The sequence below is a fragment of the Pantherophis guttatus genome, chromosome 4 (genome assembly GCF_059756535.1).
Source record: "Pantherophis guttatus breed Tessera chromosome 4, ASM5975653v1, whole genome shotgun sequence".
NCBI lineage: Eukaryota > Metazoa > Chordata > Lepidosauria > Squamata > Colubridae > Pantherophis > Pantherophis guttatus.
The window spans coordinates 106,648,769-106,662,569 of record NC_142066.1 but is presented as its reverse complement, the minus strand read 5'-3'; the positions used below and the strand labels follow the sequence as shown (position 1 = coordinate 106,662,569).

The following is a 13,801-nucleotide window of genomic DNA, read 5'->3' as shown; positions in this document are numbered from 1 at the left end:
TGCTTGCAGGAAGATTCTTCCCTTATTTGTATCTCTTTCAATAAAAATTAAATGTGACTTCCGGGTTTGTCTGCCACCGGCGAAGACGGTCGCTTTTGAAGGACCGCCAGCCCAGCCGCCTGTAGAGCCACTCCGAGTGAGGGGAGCGGCTTGAAAACTCCTAAATCCTGAGGATTCGAGGAGAAGAGTGAAGCAAGAGGCAGGTCGAGCCCCTGTGAACCCCCAGAAGTTTGCTACTGGGGAGGAAACGGGCGCGGCTCCCTTTCAACTTGCGGAGACTCCGGACGGCGTGGGACGACTCTGCTTGTCAGAGCAAGCCGGCTGCAGCAAACATTTAAACTGATGAAAAATAATTTTACTATAAAACAACCTCAACCCCCAAACCAAGAAACTGCAAGTAACTCTTTGTTTTTGAACTTTTGATTTGGGAAAAGGCTAGAGTGAGCGGAACGGCTTGAAAAAAAATGGCGCCGTTCCAGCGTTAACGAGCTGAAAGGGAGAGTGATCTTGCAAAGCTATTTGAACAAGCTACATTGTAGCACTGCTTGTAGCAAGTGAACAGAGAAGAGTGGAAGAAAAAATTCCTTTTAACATAAACCTGAGCTTGCTTCAGCTTACTTAATTTCTAATTTGGTTAAATCTGGGGGACTTTTTCAAAGGACTTTGTGGAGGTGCAAAGGAAAAAAGACTTCCTTTTTTTAGAAAAGTTAATTTACGTGGCAGAATGGCTTCAAAGAAACAGGAAGGAAAGGCTGCAGGGGAGGGATCTCCCACTCATAAACCGGAACAGCAGCCCCCTCCCAGCCAGCAGGGTGAGGGAAAGGACTTTGATGTTCAAAATCTGAAGGACTTTATTACCCAGGCTCTGGATGATAAATTTCAAAAATCACAACAGGAAATGAAGAAAGAAATTAATGAATTCAAAGAGGCAATGAAAGAGAATTATGACAAGGTGTCTGACAAATTGACAAATGTGGTTTCTGATCTGGCAGAAACCATTAGCAAAGTGGATTCCAAACTGGAAGAATTTAAATCAGAAGTTAATGTTAAAATGAAGGATACTGATTCTAAAATTGTTGATGTGGACAATAAAGTGCAGAGAGTTGAAAATGAGATTACAATGTTACAGTTTCGATCCATGGAATTTGCTATTAGGCTTCGAGGAATAAAAGAAAATGATAGGCAAGATTTGAGACAGATTTGTTCAGATGCCTTGGCTGTATTGTTAAAAATTGATCCAGCAGACGTGGTCTATAAAATAGATAAAATTTATAGAGTAAATTCATGGGTGGCTAGACAAAGAAAATTACCCAGAGATGTGGTGATATATTTTACAGACAGAAGAATAAGAAATGATATTTTGCAAAGATCCTTTCTTTCCTCTGTGCAAGTGGAGGGAGCTCAAATTGGAGTTTATAAGGAATTACCACCTAAGATGTTAAAAGATCGAAAAGAATATAGGTTTCTAGTGAATGAATTGCAAAAGCAAGAAATACCATTCCGGTGGGATGCCCCAACTGGTATAATTTTGAAGTATAATGGAGAAGGACACCGATTGAATACTTTTCAGAAGGCGGAATATTTTTACTATAATATTCTTAAAGAAAGATCATCATCCCCACGTACATCTACAATGCTGGAGATAAAAAGTGATAAGGAAAAGCAATTTCAGCATGAGAGGGAACAACAGTCCAAGCAGACGGAATTAGTGGAAATGCAGGGAGCTGTAGGAGGAGGAGGCCTTATGGAGGAATCCCTGCTAGAATCTTCACCAATTTTGTCAACAAGAGATGCTGCTTTGGATCCAGCTCGGATACCTGAAGTTAAGGACCAACGTATAACTCGCGCAGTCTCCAAGCAAATAAAAGAAAAACAACAACAAGTAAGTCAACATAAAGGGGGAGCCAAAAGCACCACACAAAGTGAAGCTATGGGGGGAGCAAAGCCGAAGACCTCAGAAGAAGCGAGGCAAGGCAGCTCATCGCTTCAGAAAGGTCAAGATGACAATTAGGCTTTTATCTTGGAATGTTAACGGATTAAACTCACCACAAAAAAGGAACAAGTTATTTACATATCTGAGACAATTTAATAATGACATAATTTGTCTACAAGAAACTCATATTCGAACTCAAGATCACAAATATCTGATAAACTCCAAATTAGGAACACACTTTATAGCTTCAAACTCGGAAAAAAAGAATGGTGTGGTTATTTATGTAAATAAAAGATTGTCTGCTAAAATTATAGAAGCAGATGAAGGTGGTAGGTTTATTGCAATTGAATTGTATACAGCAAATGGCCAAATTCTTCTGATTGGAATTTATGCTCCGAACCAACAACAGGATCATTTTTATAAGACTTTACATAATAAAATATTGCAATGGGATTATAGATCTATTTTAATAATGGGAGATTGGAATGGAGTAATTGATTCTAAACTAGATAAAAAGAGTTTGGCGAAAGTAAGGATTAGACTACCACAGACTTTTTTTGATATGAAAGAAGATTTGGAATTAAAAGATATCTGGAGAATTTACAACCCAAAAGAATTGGACTATACTTTTTTCTCTGACAGACATAGATCTTTTTCCAGGATTGACTTTATCTTGTTATCAGATGATTTACTTGTTAAAACAAAAAGAACAAAGATATTTCCAAGAACTTTAACTGATCATAGTTCTGTATGGATAGAAATTGAGATGGGAAAAACTGAGAGAAGGTCATGGAGATTAAATGAAAATTTGTTTAGATATGAAAAAAATATAACAGAACTTAAAAAACAGATGAAAGAATTTTTTGAGATGAACTTGAATAAGGGTACCCCAATTGAAATTGTATGGGATGCGAGTAAAGCGTATATGAGAGGGGTACTCATTTATATGAACTCTAAACATAAACAGAATCGACAAAAGAAAAGACTTGAATTGGAAGTAGAAATAAAGAATAAGGAACAGCTACTCATTAAAAACCCAACAGATGAAAGAATATCTGGTGCTATAAAACTTTTGAAAGATCAATTTCAAATGCTCTTGGCGGAGCAAGCTGCAACAAATTTACAATATGCGAAGCATAATACGTTTTGTAATGCTAATAAACCGGGAAGATGGTTGGCCTACACCTTAAGGAAGAAGCAGAGTATACGGACTATTGAGAGTATTGATATTGGAGGGAAAGAAATTTCTCAACAAAAATTGATTAAAGAAGTCTTTGTAGAATACTATACTAAATTATATGCCAAAGATGATATACAGAATGGACTTATAGAAAAATATCTAGAAGAGAAAAGAGTCTCAAAAATTACTAGTCAACAAAAAGAAAGAATGAACTACCCTATAACAGTTGAGGAAATAATTGCAGCAATTAAACAATTGAAAACAGCTAAAGCTCCTGGAACAGATGGATTGACTGCAGTGTATTATAAAACTTTACAAGCAGAAATGGTGGAACAACTTAGAGACTTATTTTGCAATATACAACAAGGGGGTAAAATACCCCCATCATGGAAATCAGCATATATTACTTTGATACCAAAAGAACATGTAGGTCCTAAAAAACCGGAAAATTATAGACCAATATCTCTTTTAAATAATGACTATAAAATTTATGCAAAAGTATTAGCCAACAGATTGATGCCAGTAATTCAAGAGGTGATTCATGATGATCAAGCGGGATTTATCGAGGGCAGATATATGAAGGATAATGTAAGGCAAGTAATAAATTTACTGGAATATCTTGAGAAGAATAAACAGATCCCTGCAGTGCTGGTCTTTTTGGATGCAGAGAAGGCCTTTGATAGAGTGGATTGGAATTTTCTAGTAAAGACTTTGAAAAAGATGGACTTTGGGGACCAATTTATACAGGCGATTTCGGCAATATATCAAGAGCAAAAGGCACAGATTATTATTAATGGAAGTTTGACAACAGAGTTTAAAATTGAAAAAGGAACAAGACAGGGATGCCCGTTGTCCCCACTTTTATTTATTTTAACACTAGAAGTCTTGTTAAATACAATACGGGACTCTAATATCTTGAAAGGTATAAAGATTAGGCAAGAGGATTACAGAATAAAGGCATTTGCAGATGATCTGGTTGTTACCCTATCACAACCAATGGAATCAATAATCTTGATGAAGGACATTATACAAGACTATGGTAAAGTTTCAGGTTTCAGATTGAATCCAAAAAAGACTAAAATGATAGTTAAAAACATGACACAAGATCGCAAACATGAGCTTGAAAGGAGGGCAGGTTTTGAGATTGTACCTAAGGTAAAATATCTAGGAGTTCAGGTTGCAGAATCAAACATGAAATTGTTTCAAAATAATTATGAGGTGTTGTGGCGAGAGGTGCAGAAAGATATGGAGACTTGGAAAAAACTGCAGCTGTCTCTACTTGGAAGAATAGCAGCAGTTAAGATGAATATTTTGCCAAGATTTCTTTTTTTGTTTCAAATGATTCCGGTGCTTAAAAGTGATAAACAATTGAAAGTTTGGCAATTTGGAGTGAATAAGTTTGTCTGGAACGAGAAGAAGCCGAGAGTGAAATTGAAAATTATGCAAGATGTTCCAGAAAGAGGAGGTCTTAAACTTCCAAACCTACAGCTATATTATGATGCAGCAGCTTTAATTTTAACAAGTGATTGGTTTGGAAGTAAAAAGGCTGGAATATTGAATGCAGAAAGTTTTGATCTTGAATTTGGATGGCACGCTTACTTATTTTATGATGACAAAGTTGATAAAATATTTAAAAGTCATATACTTAGAGACTCTTTGATGAGAGTTTGGAAGAAGCACCGACTCAAATGGGATTATAAAATACCGCTATGGTTGGATCTTGGTCATACTTTGTGGAATACAAATATAATGTCACTCGGGGGGTTTTTATACAAAGAGGTTCTTTTTACAGATGCGGGCAGATGGCAGCTGAAGAATTTGCAGACACTGTTGGACGAAGGGATTAATTTAACTTGGTTACAATATAATCAATTACAATTGAGATGGAAAGAGGACCAAAAAATTGGTATTATGTTGCATGAGGAAGAATTGGTTAGACATATAAGAGAGAAAGGTCCAATGCATATTAAAAGGCTTTATAATGTTTTGCTAGAAAGGGATTCAGAAACTGAATTAGTTAAAGACTGTATGATTAAGTGGGCACAAAATTTTGAAGAACCAGTGAAGTTGGAAACATGGGAAAAAATTTGGGTCCAGAATGTTAAATTTACACAGTCGCAGAATTTGAGGGAAAATTTTTACAAAATGTTTTATAGATGGCATCTAGACCCTAAGAAACTGTCGTGTATGTATCCTAATGTTCAGCCAAAATGTTGGAGGTGTGATTGTACAGATGCTACATATTTTCATATTTGGTGGACCTGTAAGAAAGTTAAGGCTTTTTGGATAAAAATTTGGTGGGTTATGCAGAATGTTTTGAAGAAAAAAATTCAATTTTCTCCACAATTGTTTTTATTGGGTATAGCTAAGGGTTTTACAGTGGATGAAACAAAGTTGATTTTGTATATGATTACAGCAGCGAGATTGTTGATAGGTAAATATTGGAAAAATGTAGCTTTGCCCACCGTTCAAGAATGGACTTTGAAGATGGCCAGTTTCGCTGAGATGGCGAAGATTTCAGCATATTTAAAAGACCGCTCACAAGAGACTTATGAATGTGAATGGAAAAAATGGATAGATTATGTGCAGAACAAATATCAAACTAGGAAGTATCAAATAGCTTTTTATTGATAGTATTATATTACATTAAGATAGAAATATTTGAACTATGTGAAGATGAAAAATGATATGGGGGTTGGGGGGGTTTAAAGTTTAAGGTTTTTTTTTATATAAAGGGGATAATGATGGGGTACACTCTATGGAAGTCCGGGGGGAGGGGAGGGTTAGGGGGGGTTAGGGAGGATGGGTTGGGGAGCTTGGGGTGGGTTAGGGGGGTGAAAACGGGGTGAAAATGTAATTGTAAAACTTTTACAATAAAAAATAAAAATAAAAATTAAATGTGTGCCTAGTTTTCCCCCAAAAAAGAAATTAGGCAGGTTTCTGCCAGTATATTAGGTTAATATTTCTCTCTTATCAGTTAGTATTAGAATAATCATTATTGTCATGTTACCAAACAGCAAAATAATTTCTTCAAATGGCTTGATAAAATTACTAATCAAATGATTTTTGATTATTATCTTTCTTTCCAAAATATCATTATGGGGATGCTTTGTGGAAGAATGTCAGATTTGATTGTCCTCACTAACTATCAAAGACAGTTCACTCGACAAGTTTTAGTATGCAGAGTTCTACAATTTTAGCTATTTAACATCTGGCAAAGCATGCATAGATTTTACATTAACTAGACATTATTTGCATTAATGCTAAAGTCTAAACCCATGTTTCTTATGGTAATTTTAACAAATAGGATGGCAAGAAGATACGGTTCTTAATAATTCATGTTCTTGCAGTTTTATTTGTCCCATATCTGCTTCTTTGGTTCTTTTTTTTTTAACTTTGCATATCGACCTACTTACCTACCTACCTACCTACCTACGCTATTTTTGCTATCCAATAAGCAATGTGGAATCAGTTTATTCCATGATTTTGTAAATTAGGACTGGAAATATTAACGGCTTTCTTCCTGTGGTAGAAGTTTATAAATCTAGTGAATATTACTTGCAGTTTAATTTCTTATTCTTTTGAAAGTCAAATCTGCTTTCTAACACTGTATGATGAAAAGCTTAAATATGTATTGTTTGCCCTGAAAATAAATATTCATTGCGTTTTGAAGTTCTATCACACTTCATTTAGGAACTGAAGAGGAAATACATGAACCATTAGATTTGCTAAAAAATATTACTATTCATATTTATTCTCTTTAGCTGTTCTGTATATTGAGACTATTAATTACAGGGGTTTTACCTGAATGCTGTTGCTTATTTACAAAGTCAAAATATTATTGTGAAAAGAGCAAAAGTTGTAGCAACAAAATATTCTAAAGTACCAGCATAACTCAGCCTCTTAGTACTTAAAATGTAACACAAATTCTAAACAAATAACAGATTATTCCCTTCAGATTCAGAGCATACACATTTGCATCTGACTGGTTATTCCATTAAAAAAAATGGAAAGTGCTTGATTCTAGCAGCCATGCATTTTCCCTAAACAAAAGGAGAAAAACAGAAGAGGTACTCTTAAAACCTGGCAATGAAACCTAAAATGCATGAGAAATATTTTCATTTCTTGGACTAGAAAAATTCCTTACTTCTAAGTTTCTTGTTCCAGAAATATCCATTGCAATATGGCGTGCTTGTTTTCTTTCCCATGCTCTGGCTGAATTTTTTTGAGTACCACTTACCATGTTTCCCCGAAAATAAGACCCTGTCTTATATTTTTTTGAACCCTGAAATAAGCGCTTGGCCTTATTGCCATGCACTCAAAAGCCCAATTGAGCTTATTATCAGGGGAAGTCTTATTTTGGAGGAAACAGGGTACATTCCAAATATAGGTATAATGTGTCTAGTGTAATTATCCAGAGATATAAGATACTGTATTTTTTGGAGTATAAGACGCACCTTAGTTTTTGGGGAGGAAAATAAGAAAAAAGCTGATTGGCAGGTGGATCTGCCTCCTAGAATACTCCCAATCAGCTGTTCCCAGAGGTGAATTTTAGCAACAGGTTCCTTGGTTGCAAGCTCTGTGCCTTGCTTTTTTTGGGGGGGGTGGGCTTTTTTTCCTATCTCTGAAAGCCTTTGAAACAGAGCTTCAGAATAAAAGCCTCTGAAGCTCTGTTTGGGGGCTTTTTTTCTGAAGCTTTTTTTCTGATGCTTTTTTCAGCCTCTGAAACCTCGGTTTGAGAAGCTGGGCGGGGCTACATTTGGAGTATAAGACACAGATTTTCACCCTCTTTTTTGGGGGGGGAAAGGTGCATCTTATATGGTATATGCAATATCTGAATGAAGAGCATCCTGGCAAATTACGATGGTTGGTGTATTCTATGTTCATTAATGCATGTTAATGCAGCAATAATTTTGAAGATTATTTGTATCAAATTTTAAATTTGATTTAAAATTTAATCTTAAATTATGGTTTCATAATTTGGTGGTTTTTTAATTTTTACTCTTGTACACTTTTATTTATTTATTTTATTTATTTATTTTATTTGGCTTATATGCCGCTCTATCTCACAATGGACTCAGGGCGGCTCACAACAATAAAACACAAGCCACAATAAAAATAAAGACTAAAATCTAAAAAATTTAAAATTAACCCATTAAAACCCTTAAAACCCCATCATCAGACCAGGTCAAGGGATTTGAAAAGCCAGGTTTTTAATTCCCGGCAGAAGGTGCGAAGGTTGGTGCTAGTCGGAGCTCCAAGGGGAGTTGATTCCAGAGGGTGGGCGCCCCAACCGAGAAGGCTCTACTCCTGGGGGCCGCCAGCCGCCACTGTCTAGCCGACGGCACCCTGAGTAAGCCCTCTCTATGGGCGCGAACCGGGCGATGGGATGTTGTTGCTAGCTGTAGGTGGTCCGCCAAATATCCTCTCCTAAACCAAGTCCAAAAGCCACTTTTGCTTTTGACAGTAATTACCTTTGCTTCATGTATGGTACAACCTGGCCAAAACAGTTCAGTTATGTAGTATTTCCCAAAAATCTTCGTGTGTGCATGTGTGCACACGCACGCATATATATATATAATTTTTATTGGAAGAGTATGCTTTTTAAAGAAATAGATTAATATAAGTTTTTAAATGTTATTGTTCAGACAATAGCTATGCAAATCTGTACTAGCTAAATGAAATGTACAAGTACAAGATTTTTACCTTATTTTGTCAGATGAAAACAAAATACATTTGTTGTATATGTTTATGATACAAAAATATTGTTTATAATAATATGTGTTAAAATATAATTTGAAAATAAAGTGTGTTTTTATGGGAAGATCTATATTCTTTATATTTATATATATATATTTCCTTTGTAGCTGAATATCGTGAACATAACCTCTTCAGTGGTGGATTCAAAATGGGGAAACTGTGCAAATTTTGTGATGTTAAATTGACAACCTGCATCAATGAAGGTCATTGTTGCAGTAACTGCAACATCACTTCTATTTGCGAACACAAAAATGAAATCTGTGCAGCTATTTGGTAAGTACATTGTACCTAAGTGCAAGAATTGGCATTGGATTCATTGGGTTGGGTTTTGTTTTGTTTGTTTTAAATTTGTCTCCAACTTCCACTATACCTTCTGATTATTGTGACAGTTTTCAGAATAAAACCAAGCTTTGTTTCAATTCATTTCAATGGAATATATTGAAATTCTTATTTCTTATATTGCAGGAGCATAATTTTCTTGCAAAGTGAAACAGATATATTTGGGGAAGGGGGCTTATGTAGTTTGAAATTCAGATATTTACAGTACATCTGATAGCAAAGTCTAGTCCTTCGGAAAACAGAAGCAAAGCAGATGAGTTAGGATACAATCTATTCAGAAGATGGTCATTATAGACCAGATTTTATTAGATGTATATTAAGTTATGCCTATTTAAATTCACTCTAGTATGGCTCACTAGAAACACAGAACCATACAAGCTATAATAGATTCCATGTCTTGAAAAGTGGAAGTTTAAAATATATTCAATAAATTTTAATTAAAACTCATTGATCCGGTTTAAATTATCATTTTTGACTTCTACAATTCTGACAACATAATTAAACTGGAAATTTCTAATTAGCATCAAGTTTTTGTTCCATCCAGATTGGAAATTAATGTTACGAGATTTGAAACAAGCCAAGGATATTAAATTGTCTTTAAAATACTGGCTTGTTGCAGCAGTGTAGGTTAGTTTTCCAATGTATACATTAAGAAGAACTTTGATAATCAGTTTTATAGGATGATTACTCATGTAAAGATGGCAGATTGAGATGGGTCGTGGGTTAAGTTCTTACTCTCCCTATCTGCCATTTCTACCATGTTCCATATGCTATCTTTCTAACATGAATTAAATACTGTAGATACACATTTGTGTATCTTAGTTACCACAAGATGTTCCTCCAAGCATCTGGGACAATCTTTGTTTTAGATTTTTATTCCTATTTTACTATTTTTTATAAACAACTTATGGCACGCTCAAACATATTATAACTATTTGTGCATATCCAGTGATTCCAAATTCACATCCTCAGTTCAGTTGTTGGCTTTCATAGTGCTAACTAAGGTACATTATGATAAACTAAGGTGATCTTGGCTAATTTCATTTCACAGTAAAACAACTCATGTATAAAGGATGTGCCTCTGGAGGTTATTACATCAATGTTGAATATATTAGGATGTACACATTATAGTTCACCAAGCTGGCTATTGGCCTGTATCCATTTATGGTAGTCCATGAAAGACTTATTAACCCTCACATTTGCTATTGAAAGGAAAGTAGGTGACCATCCAATAACTCGAAATGCAGACTATGAATGACTGGCTAGTAAACTGCTTTTGTCTTGATGGCTCATTTGTTATGCTTATTTGAATTATTTAATAAGCTGGATAAATACAAGCACTTCTATTGTCTTTTATTTTTTATAAATAGCCATTCCTCAAAAATAGTTCGCAAGATGATTCAAAACTATACAGATTTATTCAAGACAACTATTTCAGTAAATACATACCATATTTTTCGTAGTATAAGATGCTCCAAAGTATAAGACGCACCTTAATTTTTGGGGAGGAAAATAGGGAAAAAAAATTCTGCCTCTGCCTACCAGGTATTCATCTGGCTAGCATCCTTAGCCTAGTCAGCTTCAGCACATTAGTTCACTGGTTGTGAGCGAGCCTCATTGGGTCAGTTTCAAAAGCACAGCTGATCGTCAGAGAGAGCTCGTTTTGCTCTCATGCACCTACTTGGGGTTGATAAGCAGCTTCTAAAGCACAGCTGATCGTCGGAGGGAGTTCCAGCGAGTAAAACAGGCAAAGGGGTAAGACAAGGCAGCAGCTGTTCCAGGTTGCCATTTTGAGCTCTGTGCCTCAGTTTTCAGCCTCCAAACGCTCCATTTGAGATCTGTTCAAGGCTGCAGGGATCACCAAAGCACATCGCTGCCAATCGCTGCCTGAAAACACAATGTACAGAGGCCAAAAACGGCGTGCAGAAGCCATACGATGTTGTGTGCCAAGGCTGAAAATGCAATGCGCAGAAGCGATGATCGGCGGCAATGTGCTTTGGCAATCGCCACAGCCTTGAATTGCTCAAAAATGGAGTGTTTGGAGGCTGAAAACGCGAGACACGGAGCCCAAAAATGCAAGCCATTGTCTGTGGCAATCCCTGAAGCCAGGAAGAGGAAGTGCTGAGGCCAAAGGGTGGGGGCTGGTGGGTAGGCGGGGCTACATTTGGAGTATAAGATGCACCCAAATTTTCAGCCTCTTTTGAGGGGGAAAAAGTCTGTTTTATACTCCAAAAAATACGGTATTTGTATTTGTGATAACGTACTTTCTGTTTCAGATAACTTAATGCAGTTTAAATTAACTGCAGTAATCATTATAGAAATGATTACTGCAATTTAATTTTGGTGCAATTATTTTTTTATTCTGTATAACCCTATTTTCAGTTGTCTTTCTTTAGAAAGAAATTTGTGCTTTTTTCATTTTCTACCATTTTTAGGAGAAAGAATAATGGGAACATAACTCTAGAAACAATATGCCATGATCCTACGCTAGAGCTCCATGGATACAAATTGGATGATTTCAATTCAAAAAAATGCTTCATGAAAGAGAAGAAAGGAGCTGGAGGATTGCTATACATGTGTTCCTGCAAAGATGATGAATGCAATGATGAAATTATTTTTTCAGAAAGTAAGTGTGTATTATATTTCATTTTATACAAGGATCCACTTTTTGACCAGGACTGTCCAGTTGATAAAGAAGGCTTCCATGGAAGCCTCATGATCCTGAAGAGAGAGAATAGTTGCTTTAACAAGTCAATAAAATTGTGAAATATTCCATGCAATTTGCATAATAAACTTATAGATCAAACAATTTCTGATTATTATATTTTCCTCCAAAGTAGCAATAGTAGAATTATTCCTAAAATAATAATTAAAAGAAACATTCTCATTCAATAGATTCTGACAGACAGTTCTCTATGACCTCAGTTATTGTTATTGTTATTCCATTACAATGTATGGAATATGTATATTTATCACCCTATCAGATAATCAGACTAGACATTAGTTCTGAAAATAATTAATTCCAAATCTTTACATAAAGGAAAGGAAAGTGGAAAAAAACCTGGGACATTAAATAATAAAATAAAAAGAAAGTGTTTGTACCAGTTTTTTCCCATTACATTGTTTGAATTCATCTTCTGAGATCATAGAACGCTATAATCCCTGAATTATATGCTATTTACAAGTAGCATTGCTTTCCATTATAAAGATTTTAGTGACATCCAGAAAGTGACTACTATAGGTAGTGAGATATTTTGCTTTTGATTCAGTCAACCCAAGCCAATCCTTACAACTTCTTAAATAAAGATATTTCTCCTGTGTGCTGCTTGGTGAGTCCAAGCATGGGTTTTCTTATCATCTGATTGGCCGTAGACTGAGCTGGAAAATCTTTGGCCACACCTCTTCCTGCCGGCCGAGCCTCAGTTTTTTCAACTCAGTCAGCCTAGAGAGACGCAGTTGAGTTTCCTCTTACTGTTTTTGAGTTGGATTGACTTTGATTATTCAAACTTTTCCTGGATTTGGTTGCTGAAATTGTTAGCAGGCTGGGGAAAGCACACCTTGCTGTAACCGGTGCCAGCGGCCCAGCGGGGCTTATATTACTGTCAGAAGAACATCTCCGATGATTACACAACCGGCCATTTCCAGTAGGCAGGCTGGATCGGAGATGGCGCGCTGAGCAGATTCCTCAAAAAGACCGAGGCTTCGGTCTTCAGTGAGTGTGGGTGGCCGATCGGAGCACTGAAGAGCCGATTTGTTGGCTCTGCACCATCTAGGGAGGTTTTTTCCCCCCTGCATTTGTGACAATGTTGCTGGTCTCACGCTACTGGTTGGGGGAAGCACTTGTGAAGAGACGCATAGAAGCCGTTTTGCCAGTTTTGTGCCAAATTGATTTTCCGGCTGCCACACCTCCATTAATTGGCATTAATTCAACCGTGTTGTCGGTTTGAAGCCATTTGCTGCTGAATTTTTTCATGTTTCAACCTGTATTTGTGAGCTTCGGCCAAGGACTGCCTGGATTAAGAGGATTAATCCCAGGATTGGATGTTCCCTAGATTATTTGCAGCAAGAAAATTTGCAACAGCCAACATCCAAGATGACAGATCACTCTGGCTCCCGCAGCAGCAATTTTGCTAATTCTTTTCTCAGACAAAGATCAGAGGCTTCTGATCACAGGGTAGCTGGATTGATTTTAAATAAACCCACAACCAGATCCAAGGCTAACTCTTCAAAATCTGAATCAGCTGCAGCAGAAAAGAATACCAAAAGAAGGCAAAAAGTCTTGGAGAAACATTTTGCTAAGGCTCAAAAGCAAGCAGAGGCAGACAGGCCCTTACCTACTCCAATTAGCGTGAAGGCTAGCATTTCTGGGGAATAAGAATTTCCCATTATGGACCCACAGGGGGGCCACTTAAATTGGTCCTCTGAGGTTAATGTAGGATCACATGCAGTCCCATGTATGGAGGATTATGTTCCTCATTCTGATGGGGATATGGCAGGTGTCCTACCTGTCAGAGGCATAGGCATTCAGGGCCATCATTACGCCTACAGCGGCAGGGCACCGCCCTGAAGAGAATTTGGCCCCCAGTCTG

The 13,801-nt window shown here is 36.6% G+C and overlaps 1 protein-coding gene across 2 annotated transcripts in view; it reads left to right on the top strand.

Moving 5' to 3' along the window:
• The window catches only part of TGFBR2 (transforming growth factor beta receptor 2), an 87,281-nt gene that overhangs the window by 24,472 nt on the left and 49,008 nt on the right, over positions 1–13,801 (top strand). For both annotated transcript variants that reach the window (XM_034404102.2, XM_034404101.2), the window contains exons 2-3: positions 8,981–9,146; positions 11,648–11,838. In XM_034404102.2, the coding sequence (XP_034259993.1) occupies positions 8,981–9,146; positions 11,648–11,838 (357 nt within the window). The remainder of the gene's footprint in view (positions 1–8,980; positions 9,147–11,647; positions 11,839–13,801) is intronic.